At 37.4% G+C, this 12,745-nt stretch overlaps 2 protein-coding genes across 10 annotated transcripts; both read right to left on the bottom strand.

The window, feature by feature from the left end:
- Positions 1 to 620: 620 nt before the first annotated feature.
- On the bottom strand, positions 621 to 9,665 carry LOC115673181 (uncharacterized). 5 transcript variants are annotated; one of them, XR_008815822.1, is made up of 15 exons: positions 9,158 to 9,664; positions 8,920 to 8,999; positions 8,366 to 8,460; positions 7,465 to 7,625; positions 6,437 to 6,588; positions 5,873 to 5,991; positions 5,577 to 5,740; positions 5,337 to 5,411; positions 4,259 to 4,330; positions 3,161 to 3,298; positions 2,504 to 2,659; positions 2,121 to 2,173; positions 1,857 to 2,035; positions 1,633 to 1,744; positions 621 to 983 (listed from the first exon to the last, which is right to left on the bottom strand). XR_008815822.1 is itself a non-coding variant. In XM_056308337.1 (15 exons), exons 1-14 carry the CDS (start codon positions 9,204 to 9,206, stop codon positions 1,684 to 1,686), a joined length of 1,416 nt encoding a protein of 471 aa, XP_056164312.1. In that variant the 5' UTR covers positions 9,207 to 9,665; the 3' UTR covers positions 621 to 983; positions 1,653 to 1,683. The 5 variants fall into 5 exon arrangements, 3 of the variants coding, with proteins under 3 accessions (XP_056164312.1, XP_030451120.1, XP_056164313.1); XM_056308337.1 differs by having other exon boundaries at positions 1,653 to 1,744; positions 1,995 to 2,035; positions 9,158 to 9,665; XM_030595260.2 differs by having other exon boundaries at positions 1,653 to 1,744.
- A 1,327-nt stretch (positions 9,666 to 10,992) lies between these two features.
- On the bottom strand, positions 10,993 to 12,354 carry LOC115673174 (glycine--tRNA ligase, mitochondrial 1-like). 5 transcript variants are annotated; one of them, XR_008815093.1, is made up of 4 exons: positions 12,135 to 12,354; positions 11,487 to 11,599; positions 11,322 to 11,418; positions 10,993 to 11,238 (listed from the first exon to the last, which is right to left on the bottom strand). XR_008815093.1 is itself a non-coding variant. In XM_056305894.1 (3 exons), exons 1-3 carry the CDS (start codon positions 12,243 to 12,245, stop codon positions 11,164 to 11,166), a joined length of 270 nt encoding a protein of 89 aa, XP_056161869.1. In that variant the 5' UTR covers positions 12,246 to 12,354; the 3' UTR covers positions 10,993 to 11,163. The 5 variants fall into 5 exon arrangements, 1 of the variants encoding a protein (XP_056161869.1); XR_008815095.1 differs by having other exon boundaries at positions 11,335 to 11,418; positions 11,541 to 11,599; XR_008815092.1 differs by having other exon boundaries at positions 10,993 to 11,418.
- Positions 12,355 to 12,745: the final 391 nt, after the last annotated feature.

Raw genomic sequence — 12,745 nt, 5'->3', positions numbered from 1 at the left:
CTCCTCTTGTATGCATTTCGCACATGTTGACCTTGGAAAGCCAAATACGCGGCATCCCTAGTGAAAGAACTCGCCAGTATAAACTAAGTGCAACAAGATGTTAGGAGCGACATTTGAATTCCGAAGGAATGTTGCATATAATCACATGAGACCACAAGTTGGTACGGAAAAAGAAGCGACATGTTATGTACTTTGTCTGGAGCATGTGTTGTTGGCCATTGTGGTCATATGCAAGAAGCTACATTGGGTTTCCTCTTGTTAGGGTTGCAGTCGCGACTGGATTTAAGGAGGATGTGTTTTAGTTAGTCTCAACAAAACCCTTAAACTAGAGATATGCCAAAAAATATGGTTTCTGTCGCCAACCACCGCGAAGCGGTGATCCGTATTTTAACATTGTATTCGTGTTGACTATTCGGATCTTCTCGTATAATTATGATAATGAAATTTATCGATGTAATTACATTATCATACTCGACTCTACCCTGACATATGATCCAGACAAGTATTTACTGGGCCGAACCGAGTGAATTATTCAATGTTTTTCCCTGAGATAATGCATGTAATTACTGAAGATTTAATGAATTTAATTCGCACATGCATTTAAAAACCAGCTAAAACGCGAGTGAGATTGCGGAGGTGGCAGCTCGTGCCTCCCTGCATTTTGAAGCAAAAGGCCTCAGCGAAAATATCTGTTCAAGGATCTTACTTCAAATGCAAAATTAAAAATGTCACCATTCTGTTTTTAGAAAGAATGCCTGGTCTACATCTGAATAATAATCATCAATCCATTTTTTGCTGCTAATCAATCTGAAGTTCTCATAGCTCATGACTACCAATTGAACCTATTGCTCGTCTCTTACAGTCAGACTGGAGTACGATTGAGCACGGCGCTGGTGTCTTGTAAAACATCACCTCCTTTCCTCGTGCCCCTCATCTATGTCAATCTAGTTTTCATCATCAAACTTTTGCCTACCGGCTACCACCTGCCAGAGATGATGCAGATTTCATTATCACAATGAGAGTGAGAATAATCGTGTGAAACCAATTACCGAGCTGCAATAGGTCAAGCCAAGGGGTAATACTAATTTACCCATTCTTTGAGTAATTCCTTCAAATAGTAAACTACAAAGTTAGATTCCAATGTTCTTGAAAGTAGGGGGTTGACCATGTCATCTGTAGTAGGGAATGTTCCATCTCAGCCAACGATACTGTGGCATCCTCCTGAGTCCCATCTCAGCCAACGATAATTTTGAAAAGCTGAATGATAGATGGCTGTGGTGTCTGACCCAAGGGAGGCAATCATCTCATGTCATCGTGTACACGTCTGTAATTCGTGCCATTTTTAGGTTATTGCTTGCTAGATTAACATATAAACTAAAAATATGATGAACGCTTGCTTTTTCTCTTTTAACTGTGGTAGTGTCCAGTATATCGTGCTCATCTCTTGCCAAAATTCATATTTCTGCCAGTAACTTTTCTAGTTTTTGCATCGTAGGGTGCTGTGTTGCCAAGAATGTCGAACATTGCAAGCATTATTCTATTTACTTGGCATGTTCTTTCTTGCAAAACAATCATTCTTTTGTAATATCATTCACTGAACTAAGCAATTAAAACAAACATAAACTTGTTTGCCTTAGAAAACATGAGCGCACCTGGTTGAGGATTTGTATGATTTCTGGTATATCAATCGCCATGATCACGAAAGCGGATAACTCTGTTCACAAAAGCCTTCTCATGGGCATAACTGTTGGAGCAGAATCATACGAGCTTAGCATAAATACATCAACACACTCAAACAGTAAAAGACCATGGTAAATAGTTGACGAAAGGAAATAAGAGAAGAAGGCGTCGCTTACATGACAAAGGCTGATGTGCAGAAGCAAGTCAACCCAACAAAAAAATGAACTAAAAATGAGGGCCAAAACTTTTCCTTGTCCAAGAAAATTTTCTCCGAGGTAAGTGTAGCTAAACCAGAAAGCAGCAAAACTGTTGACCCTGAAGGGAAGCACTTGTGAAATGAAAAGGATGAAGAATCCTGTGCAAACCACCAAATCAAACATTAAAATTAGGATATGACTTGCCAAGAAAGACAAGCAAAAGATCCAAATTCAATGTCATACCTGGAAATACTTTTTTATGAACGTTGCAGAGTAGATTATCCTCAAAAGCATGTCTTAACCCAATCAAGGAAGTCAAAAATCGAGAACCTCATCTACATAGTCTCCCAGAATCTCAACTCCTGATCTTAAGAGATAACGATGTTACCAAGTACCAGCACTCCTTAATAAACGACAACAAAAATGGATCAGAACATAGGGGAAGGAAGGGCTGAAAACAAAGATAGGGTTTCCTATAAATTTGAAGAAAAAGGAAGCATAGGCTGATGCGTTGACTTCAAAGTTGTCAGAGTTTATCTACAATTCGCTTCTTTATCCAAGCAATCTGGCTGAACTATGGAAGACTGACAAGAAAATACACCAGTTGAGATGGGGAAAAAGGATACTCAAAGAATTTGCCATAAGTAAGCCAACTGCGCCCGTTGATTTTATTAACATGATATTTAGCATCACATATATGGATGAGAACACGAGCAACATATCATTTGAGTGTTTGAGCTGGTTTTCATCCGCAACTGCATGCAGAAATGCCTCCGAAGTTCCTGATGCATAATCAGAAGAGACGTGATGTAAGCATTTCCATGATGGCTGAGTCAGACAGTTTGCTTTTCGACGAACTTCAGTTTGCCACAGGACCAAATGAAATATTTCAATCGCTAGTTGAAAATCACACTGCACCATATGACATGATCTTATATAATCAACAAATATATAGTTGGATATCTCCTTTCTGCTCCGATATAAGCTGACAAAATATTTCAGGATTATGAAGCATCCTAATCTATACGGCGATTCGCGGGGAACCAAATATAGAGTGATTGAGTAGTAGAAACGTCAATTAATTGGTACTCTAATTTTGTGGTAACATGACCCATTCAACTAAGCTAGCAGTAAAATACCTAAAGGGAGAGGAGAGAGGAGTATGAGAACAAAGGAATTATCCTAAATGCCATCTCATATTATTTTCACTTGCTCTTCACAATGATTATATATGCAATAGCAGCAAATCTTAGATCCAAATTTAAAGAATAAACATCACTAACCATTCATAGCCAAGAAAAAGATGTAGATGCAGTAGTAGCGGAGGACTGTTGGTGCTTCTCCATCACTCCATTTTTGACCATATAACAACCTTATCAGGGAGTAAGAGTAACTTGGGCCAAAAGCAATAAATATAAGACCTACAAGGCATGTAATCATAGATAACATGAGAGAGAGAGAGAGAGAGAGAGAGAGAGAGAGAGAGAGAGAGAGAGAGAGCATATTCAAACAGGATATTGCCACAGGCTTTAACAGATGAAACTGGTTATAGTATTCCATTTACGCTCTGTCTAGTGAGGAACATGATAAGCATATTATAAAACCTGAATCCTCATTACTATCTTGTTCAGACACTCTTAAAGTCGAACAAATGTATGATAGTACAGCAAATCATGTTGTTTGAGTTTCAAGTCAATGACCTTTTGTTGGTAACAGAAAAAATAGGAAGGCACAAGACAACTAGGTTTAACATATACTGGAATTCAAGTAAAAGATATGCCAAAAGAGTCTACCTAACTCATCAAGGAGCATAAAGCAAGTGACTAATAGAAAAGTATCATTGCTTTAATTAAGGTCTAATGTTTAATAAAGGAAAATTGCAGATAACAACAAAGCTAAGAGGTGTATTACTTTAGTTAGAAACTGTTGTGCATCAATTCGATCAGCCAAAATATAGGTCAAGTAAAAGATTCAACCACTTAGAATAAGGCCAGGGGCATTATGCAAGTCCCATTTCAGTGTCTGCTTCATTGCGTATAGATTAGATAATAAAGCAATAAGAAATTCTTGATCATGTCTATAAATATACAGATAAATGGAACGAAGTAACTTTTAAACATCTTCACTCTTTAATAAGCACGATCTGGAGATGAAAGTACATGCTAATTACAAAAGGAAATAGAAATCATAGCTGCGAAGACATTGATAAGCAATTATCATTCAGAATGCTAAGTGATTGTATGTTTCTGGGTTTCCTCAGCCATGCACATAAAACAGCATTACATAGCAGCCTATATTGAGAGTTCTATGTTAAATGTGGAAACAGAGGGTTGAGAATAAGAAATTCCCAAATAAAACAAATTAAACTAAGTGAAACATACCTATCAACATGACAAGTTTAAGGGCCTCTGTAAGACTTCTTCCTATCTTCCGACTTCTGTCTGAACTTTGTCCTGTAAGGACATAAAAATATAAAATATAAATAAGTCGTTGAAAATAATGTAGATGATGCATATACACATGACAATTAAGAAATAGCGCATGACTGGAGTACAAGTTCTGCCTATTACTCCAAGAATAAATAGATTGGAAAACTTTTGAACCATGTCAGCAATCATTCCTCATAATACAGAAAAGATAAAAAAGACGTAGTTCTACCACCAAACTATGCATGACTTGCTTGGGAGAGTGTTCCATAAAGCCTAAAGTAATCCAAACATGCATGCACGCACGTGCAGACAGAAATGTACTATTCATGCCTTCCAGGAAGATGCCTTAAGACAAAGCTTAAAATATGTCTCTACGAGTTTGCCAAAAACATGCAAAGTCACATTTGTCAAATCACCACTTCCATGGATTTCCAATAAGAAGTTCCTATTAACTTGTATCCACCCAATTGTTGCTATATTTTGAAGGAAAACTTCCCTCCATGGTTGGTCATGCCAGATCTCAATACACATACCAGATATTACAGTGGAAATGCGGGAAAAGATCCATGTCGCAATTAAAGGGAAAGCCTTGGTCATGGTTGTTAGGTGGTTGGTCATGTTGGATTGTAACAGAAGCAAAAGATCTCCCCGTAATAGCAACATCAATATTCTTTACTCTCCTCAATATGAAGTGTTAATCAACACAAGGTGAAATCGCAACAGATGCAACGAGTGTTGATTGACATGACAGATAGCCAGATAGATCTGTAGTCATGCTCTTTTTCTGCATGGCATGACAAATTATATTCACCCAGAGGCAGTGTTTCTTCATATTCTCACCAAAATTTGAAACCCCATGGAATTTAAAAGACCTTTTCAGTCACAGATTCTATAGAAACGAATTGCTAGTCAGCTAGTCAGCTAGAGCAAAACCAAAAGGTGTCATGACTATACAGAGAAACATGGAACCAACATAAGATAGATATCTTTACATCTAAAGAAAAAGGACAAAAAAAAAAGAGAAATAAACCTGATGCGGACCTTGCAAATGCTGTATACGAACTTTCTTCAAAGGGAAGGAAAACCAGCCTCACCACGAGGCTCCCTGACAGTCATTCAACCAACAACTTAAGTATTCTCAAACATAACGCACAGGAAAAAGCAAGTTAAAAGCCCAATTCATGCGATTAGAGTATGACCATATCCATAACATTCTAGTGCGTAGAAAGGTTACTAACTATACACAAGAACAATGTACCAAAAGCCTTACCTAGTTTGTCTACTAGGCCATATACAGCTTGATTATATGGTGTATCAAACCATACAAGAACCATCTTTTCTCCTTCTTGAAGGATCAACTTTCGAAAGGACTGAAAAGTGAATATCATGGACATATTGGCAAGCTGACCATCAAAGTGTGCCATACCACTCACTCTGCATAAGCATAAGTTCCAGCTAAATTATCCTCACAGCATAAGAAGACAGAAGAGGAGCAAAGCAGAATATATGAAGGCAAACCAAATTGTATCTGATATGAGAGTAACATGGACAGAAATGGATTTATACCTGAAAGGAAAAAGATCAGAACTCTTGAATGAACTTGAGAAAAGGTAAAAACCCCAGTAACCAAAGAAGAAGCAAGCTCCATATGCAACTTGTGACAATGCAAATACAATCGCCTTTTCCTGCAGAATCATTTAAAACAGCTCCTTTGAGTAAAGGACAAGCAACAATTATGTGATATACAGAGAATCCACTGTTATGTCCATATTCCGAAATCCACATTACCATTTGCTAAATCCAAGGGAGAAAAGGCACAACCTAAATTTGGACCAACCTCCCTATCTGATTTTTCTATTGCAGAGTTGATCAAACCAGAATGTAATACGTAAATAACTGCTCATTAAACTCATCGATCAAATGGAGTATTTCAACAGCAAAGCATCTTGAAAATTAAACGTTTGGACCAACTATCCACATTGAAGATGTAGGATAGGCAGAAGACACAAGAATTCACAAACTGAAGTATACTCAATAGCATAACAAGCAGAACCAACCAGCCCAACAGCAAGGTAGATATCTTCTATTTCTTGTATAAGAGTTTTCATAACTAGTAACCAGAAACTTTACCATGTTAGTTTGCTTAACAATGAGTATATACAATGTGAAGCAACGTAAAAATGTTGCTGCTGTCTCCACCAATAACCGTAATTTGAGCAGAAGCAGGTTCTGGGAGAGGATGTAAAAAGGCTCAGCCAAAAGTTCCAACATACATGCAAAACCTGTATAGCCAAAATATTGTCATGGCAAGAATTGTTTAATGCATTAGATTACCAGAAAAGACATAAGATGAAAAGAAAACAAGAGATTAGAACAAATACTTCTGAAAAAGCATCTTGCTGATGTGATCTGATTGGAAGAAATCATGTGGAAGCAAAAGTCTTGAAGCCTTTGACTAAGACAGAGGGATCGTACTACAAGATACTTTCCACAGAATGGCTAGGGTTCATAGGCGATGCAATTTTGAATAGAATGGAAATTGATAGGAATACTTTTGAAGACATTAATCTGCTAAAGGAGGAGATTGGGAACTACTATAGACTTGCGACGCTCGTCCTCGTCCTGAGGACTTGTCTTTTGAGCGCATTAGTGAAGACATGGCATCGACTCTTGAACTAGCTTTTGAAGAAGAAGAGATCAAGAATGCTATTATGAGTAGTAATAGGGATAAAGCACTGGGTTCAGATGGGTTTACTTTGGCTTTCTTAAAGGAGAATTGACAAGTAGTGAAAGATGGTTTGTCATTAGTTTCAATCAAATGGTATTTTGTCAAAGTATTAAGCTACTTTTATCCACTTATTCCCTAATAAAGGTGGAAAACAACTGAGCTGGTTAACTACTTAAGCAAGTGTTATCGCATCTAAGGCCATAATATTCTAACTCAGCAAGCCAAAAGAGCAAAACAACCAAAGGATGCGTTAAGGAAATATTATAACAGGTTCTGCACATGCCTTTCCCAGGGAGAGCATGTTATGCAGAAGGCCAAAGTGCTATTCAGAAGTGCCACTTAGAACCAAACACAATGAGTTCAATTTGCAAACCACTTACAAACAATCTGCAAACTTACTACTCAAAGTCTGATAAGGATAGAAGGTTACCATTTATAAGAATAGCTTGTGCATATGGGTCAGAATAACTTAGTTCCTGCCACCAGAAGATAAAAGAACAGGCTGCAGCAGTAATGGCTAGTCCAAGAGGTATAGTCATCCAAGCAACTTTCAATAGCTTTATAACATTTTCTCCTGCTGAAGCTCCATTGCTATAGCATCACAAGACATTATGGTAAGTATATATCTACAACTTCAAAAAAACTATGAGTCGGAAACAGAACCACAAAGCACAAACTCCTAAAAGTAATGCAGACGAACATCAAGGTCTACATTTTTTGACTTGTTACCAACATAAATTCCAGATATTAGTTCATGTGTACTACTGCCACACACCTACAGCCGACTTCTTTTTCTTTGGGTATATAGAGGATTAGATACAGGTAACAATGGACCCGAAGAAAGCTATAAAGGTTTTGATTGAGCACAAACTTATGAAAACACAGGTAGCAAAGACAAACTAAACAGCGGCCTCCAAAAGTCCAACAAAAAACTAGCTCCAGTCACTAGGCCAGCGAACCAGAGAAAACTTGATTGACAATTGTGAATGGACATTAAATATGTGAATCTGACATGGGAATTTTTCGAAGGATATAACAGTAGATAGCGCTAGGTGGCATTCGTTATTTTTCAATAGATCCAAAACACCTAACCAGAAGAATTTTGCTTATTTATTGATGCTGTCTCCCCTACAATATACAAACATAGACATAACTTAGCAAGTAATCACTAAACTTGAACACAGATCCAATAGTGCCAACTCCTTCAAGCGCCAGTTAGTATATATGCTTTTACCAAAAAAAAATTAGTATATACACAACGTCAGAATGATAGAAAGTCTAACAGCACAACTGTCACCAATATGCATACATGAAAGAGCAAGGAGAAGCACCATTGAATGTCAGCTCGCATGCATGCTCGACGAAATCCTTCCCGACTGAGGAACAACACACAGGTGACGAACAGATGAAATTTTACCGCGTAGAGCTGCATTAATAACGACACAGAAATTTCAGTCTAATCTACAGAGACACAGGCAGAAGATCATAACATGACATAACATAACATATTGAAAGATCTCATCTATGTAATATCGGAATACATCACAGATAGTACAGGATGCGAGATTAGAGAGACCCAACATCAGGGGATAAGGATTAACTGCTAAAATTCCACCTTCATACATCATAACAGGGTCTCTCGCTTATATGCAAACTCAGACATTCTAGAAGAATGAAGAATAGTTAGCCTGCAAGAAACTCCCGCAAACACTAATTTCCCATTCCATGATGCCGGAAGGCAAACTAAAAGTGTGCATATACTAAACGACTGCAAGTCCAAATTTTTACCAGCTAATAAACAACACCTGATAATGCAGCAACAGTGAACATTTCAACAATTAAGAAAGGAAAAAAAAAAAAAAGAAGGCCAGGGCCAATCGAGTACCGCGTAATCGTCTGCAGTGAGATGCCGCACTATCCACGTATTGAACAGAAAAGGGATTCCCCTGGCCAAAAACTGCGTAGCTGATTTCCACCATTGGGAAAACCAAGAGAAAGAAACCAACTAGCTCAGCAAAAGAAAAACGCACAAAACTACCCAAATCCGATCAAACAACACATTAAAAGCTATCGAATTGAGAAGAGATTCGAAGAGAAAAAAGATCAACGGATGTGGCACTGACCCAGTAAGTACTTGAAAGTATGAGAGAGACTACTCCGATCATCAGCCATCTCAAAAACCTGAATTGAAGCGAACTCAGGAGGATTAGCGTCGCATCAGTCGCATCATTGTTTGTTTGTAATCTTCAAATTTCTATTTTCACTTCCATAATTGTCATCGAACAGAACTTCCAAGCAGACTGACGGCGTCACGAGTCGAGTAGCAACCTCCTGAAGGATCGGACAGGACGAGCGGATCTTTTCGCCGCGGATCTACGCCCTTCGCGATCGGAGCAACAGCCTCGGCACGTCGCCGTCCACTGCCAAGCACGTCGACCGGCAACAAGACTCGCTTAATCTTCCCCCCTCCGGAGCTTCGCAGTCGATTAGAGGCGCTTCGAATAGCGGTGGAGAACCGCGGCCTCGCGGAGGCCGGGAGGAGCTCGTCGGCGTTCGCGGCGGAGTCGGCGTCGTCGCTCGTCGGAGGCGGGGCGCCACTGACTTCTGTTTTGTTTGCGCTACAGGAGCTGTTCGTTTTCGGGATCAATGAAAATGCATATGGCTTACTGGTTTTTTTATAAGGGGAAAATAACACAAATAAGATCATAACTTTTAATTTATTAAATATCATCACTAAATTATATATAATCTTTTTATTTTTTCAAATTATAAATCGGACGTTATTTTGATGATGCATATTATTATTTACCGAGTTCAATTATTAAAAATAATGAATTAATATATTTATCATTTTATCCCTCTTTTAGATAAAAATTATAATGAATAATTACCGTTATTTGATGTTATAGATTATTATATTCAGATTTGAAATGAATATCTTACAAAGATAATTCACATGTAACTTTTTTTTGTCCACTGTCCAAACAGATTTCGTTAACTTGAATTAACAAAAGGACAATATTATATATTTTCATATAATCTAAAAACTATATTGAACATTTATTGATAATTTAGAGACCATATTAAAAATTTTGGGCCGGTTCCATTTTATACTTGAAACCCAAATCAAACCACTGAAATTATGATTTTCTCTAAAGTTGAATGAAATTGAAGTTTGCCTAAAATTGATTTTGGAATTTGCTTGACCAAATCATGAAAAAAAAAAAAACAAAACGTCGTATTAAGAAATTATCATTCTTTACTACTGATAATTGGTTATTAATGATTCTAGCCAACTTTCTGATTGAAAAGAAGAGATTAGAGTCAAAAGTAGAATTTTTTTACCTAATCGTCTAAGATCAAATTGAATAGAACCATGTCGTGTCGAAAATTGACACCCCTAACTAGATTTAAGGAGGATGTAGTTTAGTCATCTCAACAAGGCAGTGTCATAATTAACCTTAAACTCTGAGTCATGCCCGAAAATGAAATGAAGAGAATGACACATAAAAAGAAGCCTCCAGTACCATTCATCAACCATGGAGTCGCATTAGATTGGAACATGAACTCGATACATCAAAACTATACATAGCAATTTCAACTTTCCTTTAGGAGGATAGAACGTCAACCTTTGGAGCTGATCCTGACGTGATAAATGAAAACAATTTCACGAAAATAAGCATTCACACCCCTCGATAATATCTGCTTCTATGGTGAGTAAAGAAAAGATAGTGATAAAGATGTAAGTTTCATGTAAAATATATATAAAAAAAAATTTATGCAAAATATTAAGAACCAAAATTCTATATTGGATAAGTACCAGTAATATTTTCACTCAGCTTGACATCAAAAGTACTCAATGATTTGCAAATCAAATTAGCAACCGACACAAGCTCTTTGACAATTTTCAATGGGAGGACTGCACAATTAAAAAGTGCTACATATGGAGGGAAGCGGATGCTTCGATGGATCTTGTATAGAAAGAATGCTAAAAAAGGCAGAATATTATGTGTCCAAAGCTAAAAGACAATTCAATAACAGATGGTGTAAAAACCCTCTCCTACTCCCTTATCTCCTGCTTAGAAATTTTGACTATGTTATCCTTGATTTTTACTTTCCTCCGCACTGGCTATACAAGAAATCCAGCCTCTCCTTTGGATTCTAAAGCACCCTTCAACCCCAAAGCTTCCTCTTCACCCATTGCCTGGTATTAACAAGACAAATGCAAGCATCAAGTAAAGGAACAAATTCCGAGCATACTAAGCAAAAGAGCAAAAACCAAGGAACCTCCAGCATATACCAAAAGAGACTCAACCACCATCTTCTTCTCATTTTCCTTAAAGGCGAGACCTAGTTGCTCCTCGTCTGGATCAATTACCAGTTTCTGCATTCATACTTCAATTAGTTAATCATGATAACCAACTCAAGTATTCACAAATAAAGGGCAGAAACCTGCTCAATGTACTCTAAGAATAGCTAGCAAAATTAACTAGTCTGAAGAATTACCACCACTTCTCTGGTTCAGCAGATTGTTCACAGGCAACAAAAGCAACTCCACTTTTCTCCTGTTCAAATGATAACAATCATCACTCCAACTAGATGCCTCTATGATTAGCGGAACATATACATCTCTAAACTTTCTCTTATCCAGCTCTCAACCCACTCAAAATATGCCGGAAAATGTTTTGCTTCAAATAGTATATTAGACAAAAGACTAAGTGTGCAACAACGGATAACATATGTCATCCATCAAATGGTTGCCACACAAGACAGCTAAAAAGAGAACCTATATAATGCAGCAAAACCGCATCTTGCTTTACAAAGATCACTGAAGAAAGAAGTAACATGGATAAAATGAAAAATGTATATTATTAATTTCTTACGCATGTTGGCAGTTTATCCTAAAGTTAGAAACATGAAGAATAGTTTTGGAAGGATTTCAAAAAGACTCAAGAGGACCTTATGATAAAATCATTTCACTTATTGAGATAACAAAATGATGCTGCTGTTTCTTTCAGTATTCCTGATCGTGCGCCTGCTCCAGAAAAAAAAAAAAAAGAAAGAAGAAAAGTTCTTGGAAGAAGGCAACATGACTCTTACCATAAGTGCTCGTAAATCATATCCCGACCTCTCTGAAATATCAACACACTCCATCCAACCATAGGAACAATCAATTTCAGCAACCCAACAATCTGCTGCATAGTGTGTCATTTCATTGCCAAGACGCTACCTAAATTGCAAGTGATGCTTGTCTATGCCAAGGCAAGTTAAAAACAAAAACATTCTCCCAATGAAGTACCCAAGGGTCTCATTGTTAGCAGTTCCCTACAAATAAACATCGGAATTTGCGAGACTCAAAGTGAAAAAGTTAGGGCAAGAAAAATCAAGTCCAAAAGATGATTTAAGCTAACCTTTGATACTGCTTCACCAAGCAGAGTTTCTATAGCAGATTGTCTAGTTTGATGTTCCCCTGGGAACATAATAATTTTTATATCTGCAACTTCAAAAAACTTTGGATGGGACTTATCTTCCGGATCGACAAAATGCTCGATCTCAGCAACAGTGAACTCATGGATGGTCAGAAGATTATTTTAAGAAGAAATCTACACGTGTGAAAAGCATCAGATTCAACCGCAGATTAAAATATAAGGGCTTGATAAAAATAATGACAATATCTATAATGCAGCATTGGAGAGCATGTATCCCTTTAA

This window comes from Syzygium oleosum, unplaced genomic scaffold (assembly GCF_021117445.2).
Source record: "Syzygium oleosum isolate NSW1041296 unplaced genomic scaffold, Sole_v2.1 Sole_v2.02, whole genome shotgun sequence".
Classification (NCBI taxonomy): Eukaryota; Viridiplantae; Streptophyta; class Magnoliopsida; order Myrtales; family Myrtaceae; genus Syzygium; species Syzygium oleosum.
The sequence above is the reverse complement of the archived record's forward strand: the minus strand, read 5'-3'. Positions and strand labels throughout refer to the sequence as shown.

What these genes read in the sequence shown, in the direction of transcription:
- LOC115673174 (XM_056305894.1), bottom strand. Translation starts at nt 12,245, where the DNA reads ATGACACACTATGCAGCAGATTGTTGGGTTGCTGAAATTGATTGTTCC. An exon ending in ATGATTTACGAGCACTTATG is followed by an intron (nt 11,419 to 12,134) that starts GTAAGAGTCATG and finishes GTATGAATGCAG; the next exon opens with AAACTGGTAATTGATCCAGA. An exon ending in TGGTGGTTGAGTCTCTTTTG is followed by an intron (nt 11,239 to 11,334) that starts GTATATGCTGGA and finishes TGTTAATACCAG; the next exon opens with GCAATGGGTGAAGAGGAAGC.
- LOC115673181 (XM_030595260.2), bottom strand. Translation starts at nt 9,206, where the DNA reads ATGGCTGATGATCGGAGTAGTCTCTCTCATACTTTCAAGTACTTACTG. An exon ending in ACTTATGGCAAATTCTTTGA is followed by an intron (nt 2,174 to 2,503) that starts GTATCCTTTTTC and finishes GATTGGGTTAAG; the next exon opens with ACATGCTTTTGAGGATAATC. An exon ending in TCATAAAAAAGTATTTCCAG is followed by an intron (nt 2,036 to 2,120) that starts GTATGACATTGA and finishes TGGTTTGCACAG; the next exon opens with GATTCTTCATCCTTTTCATT.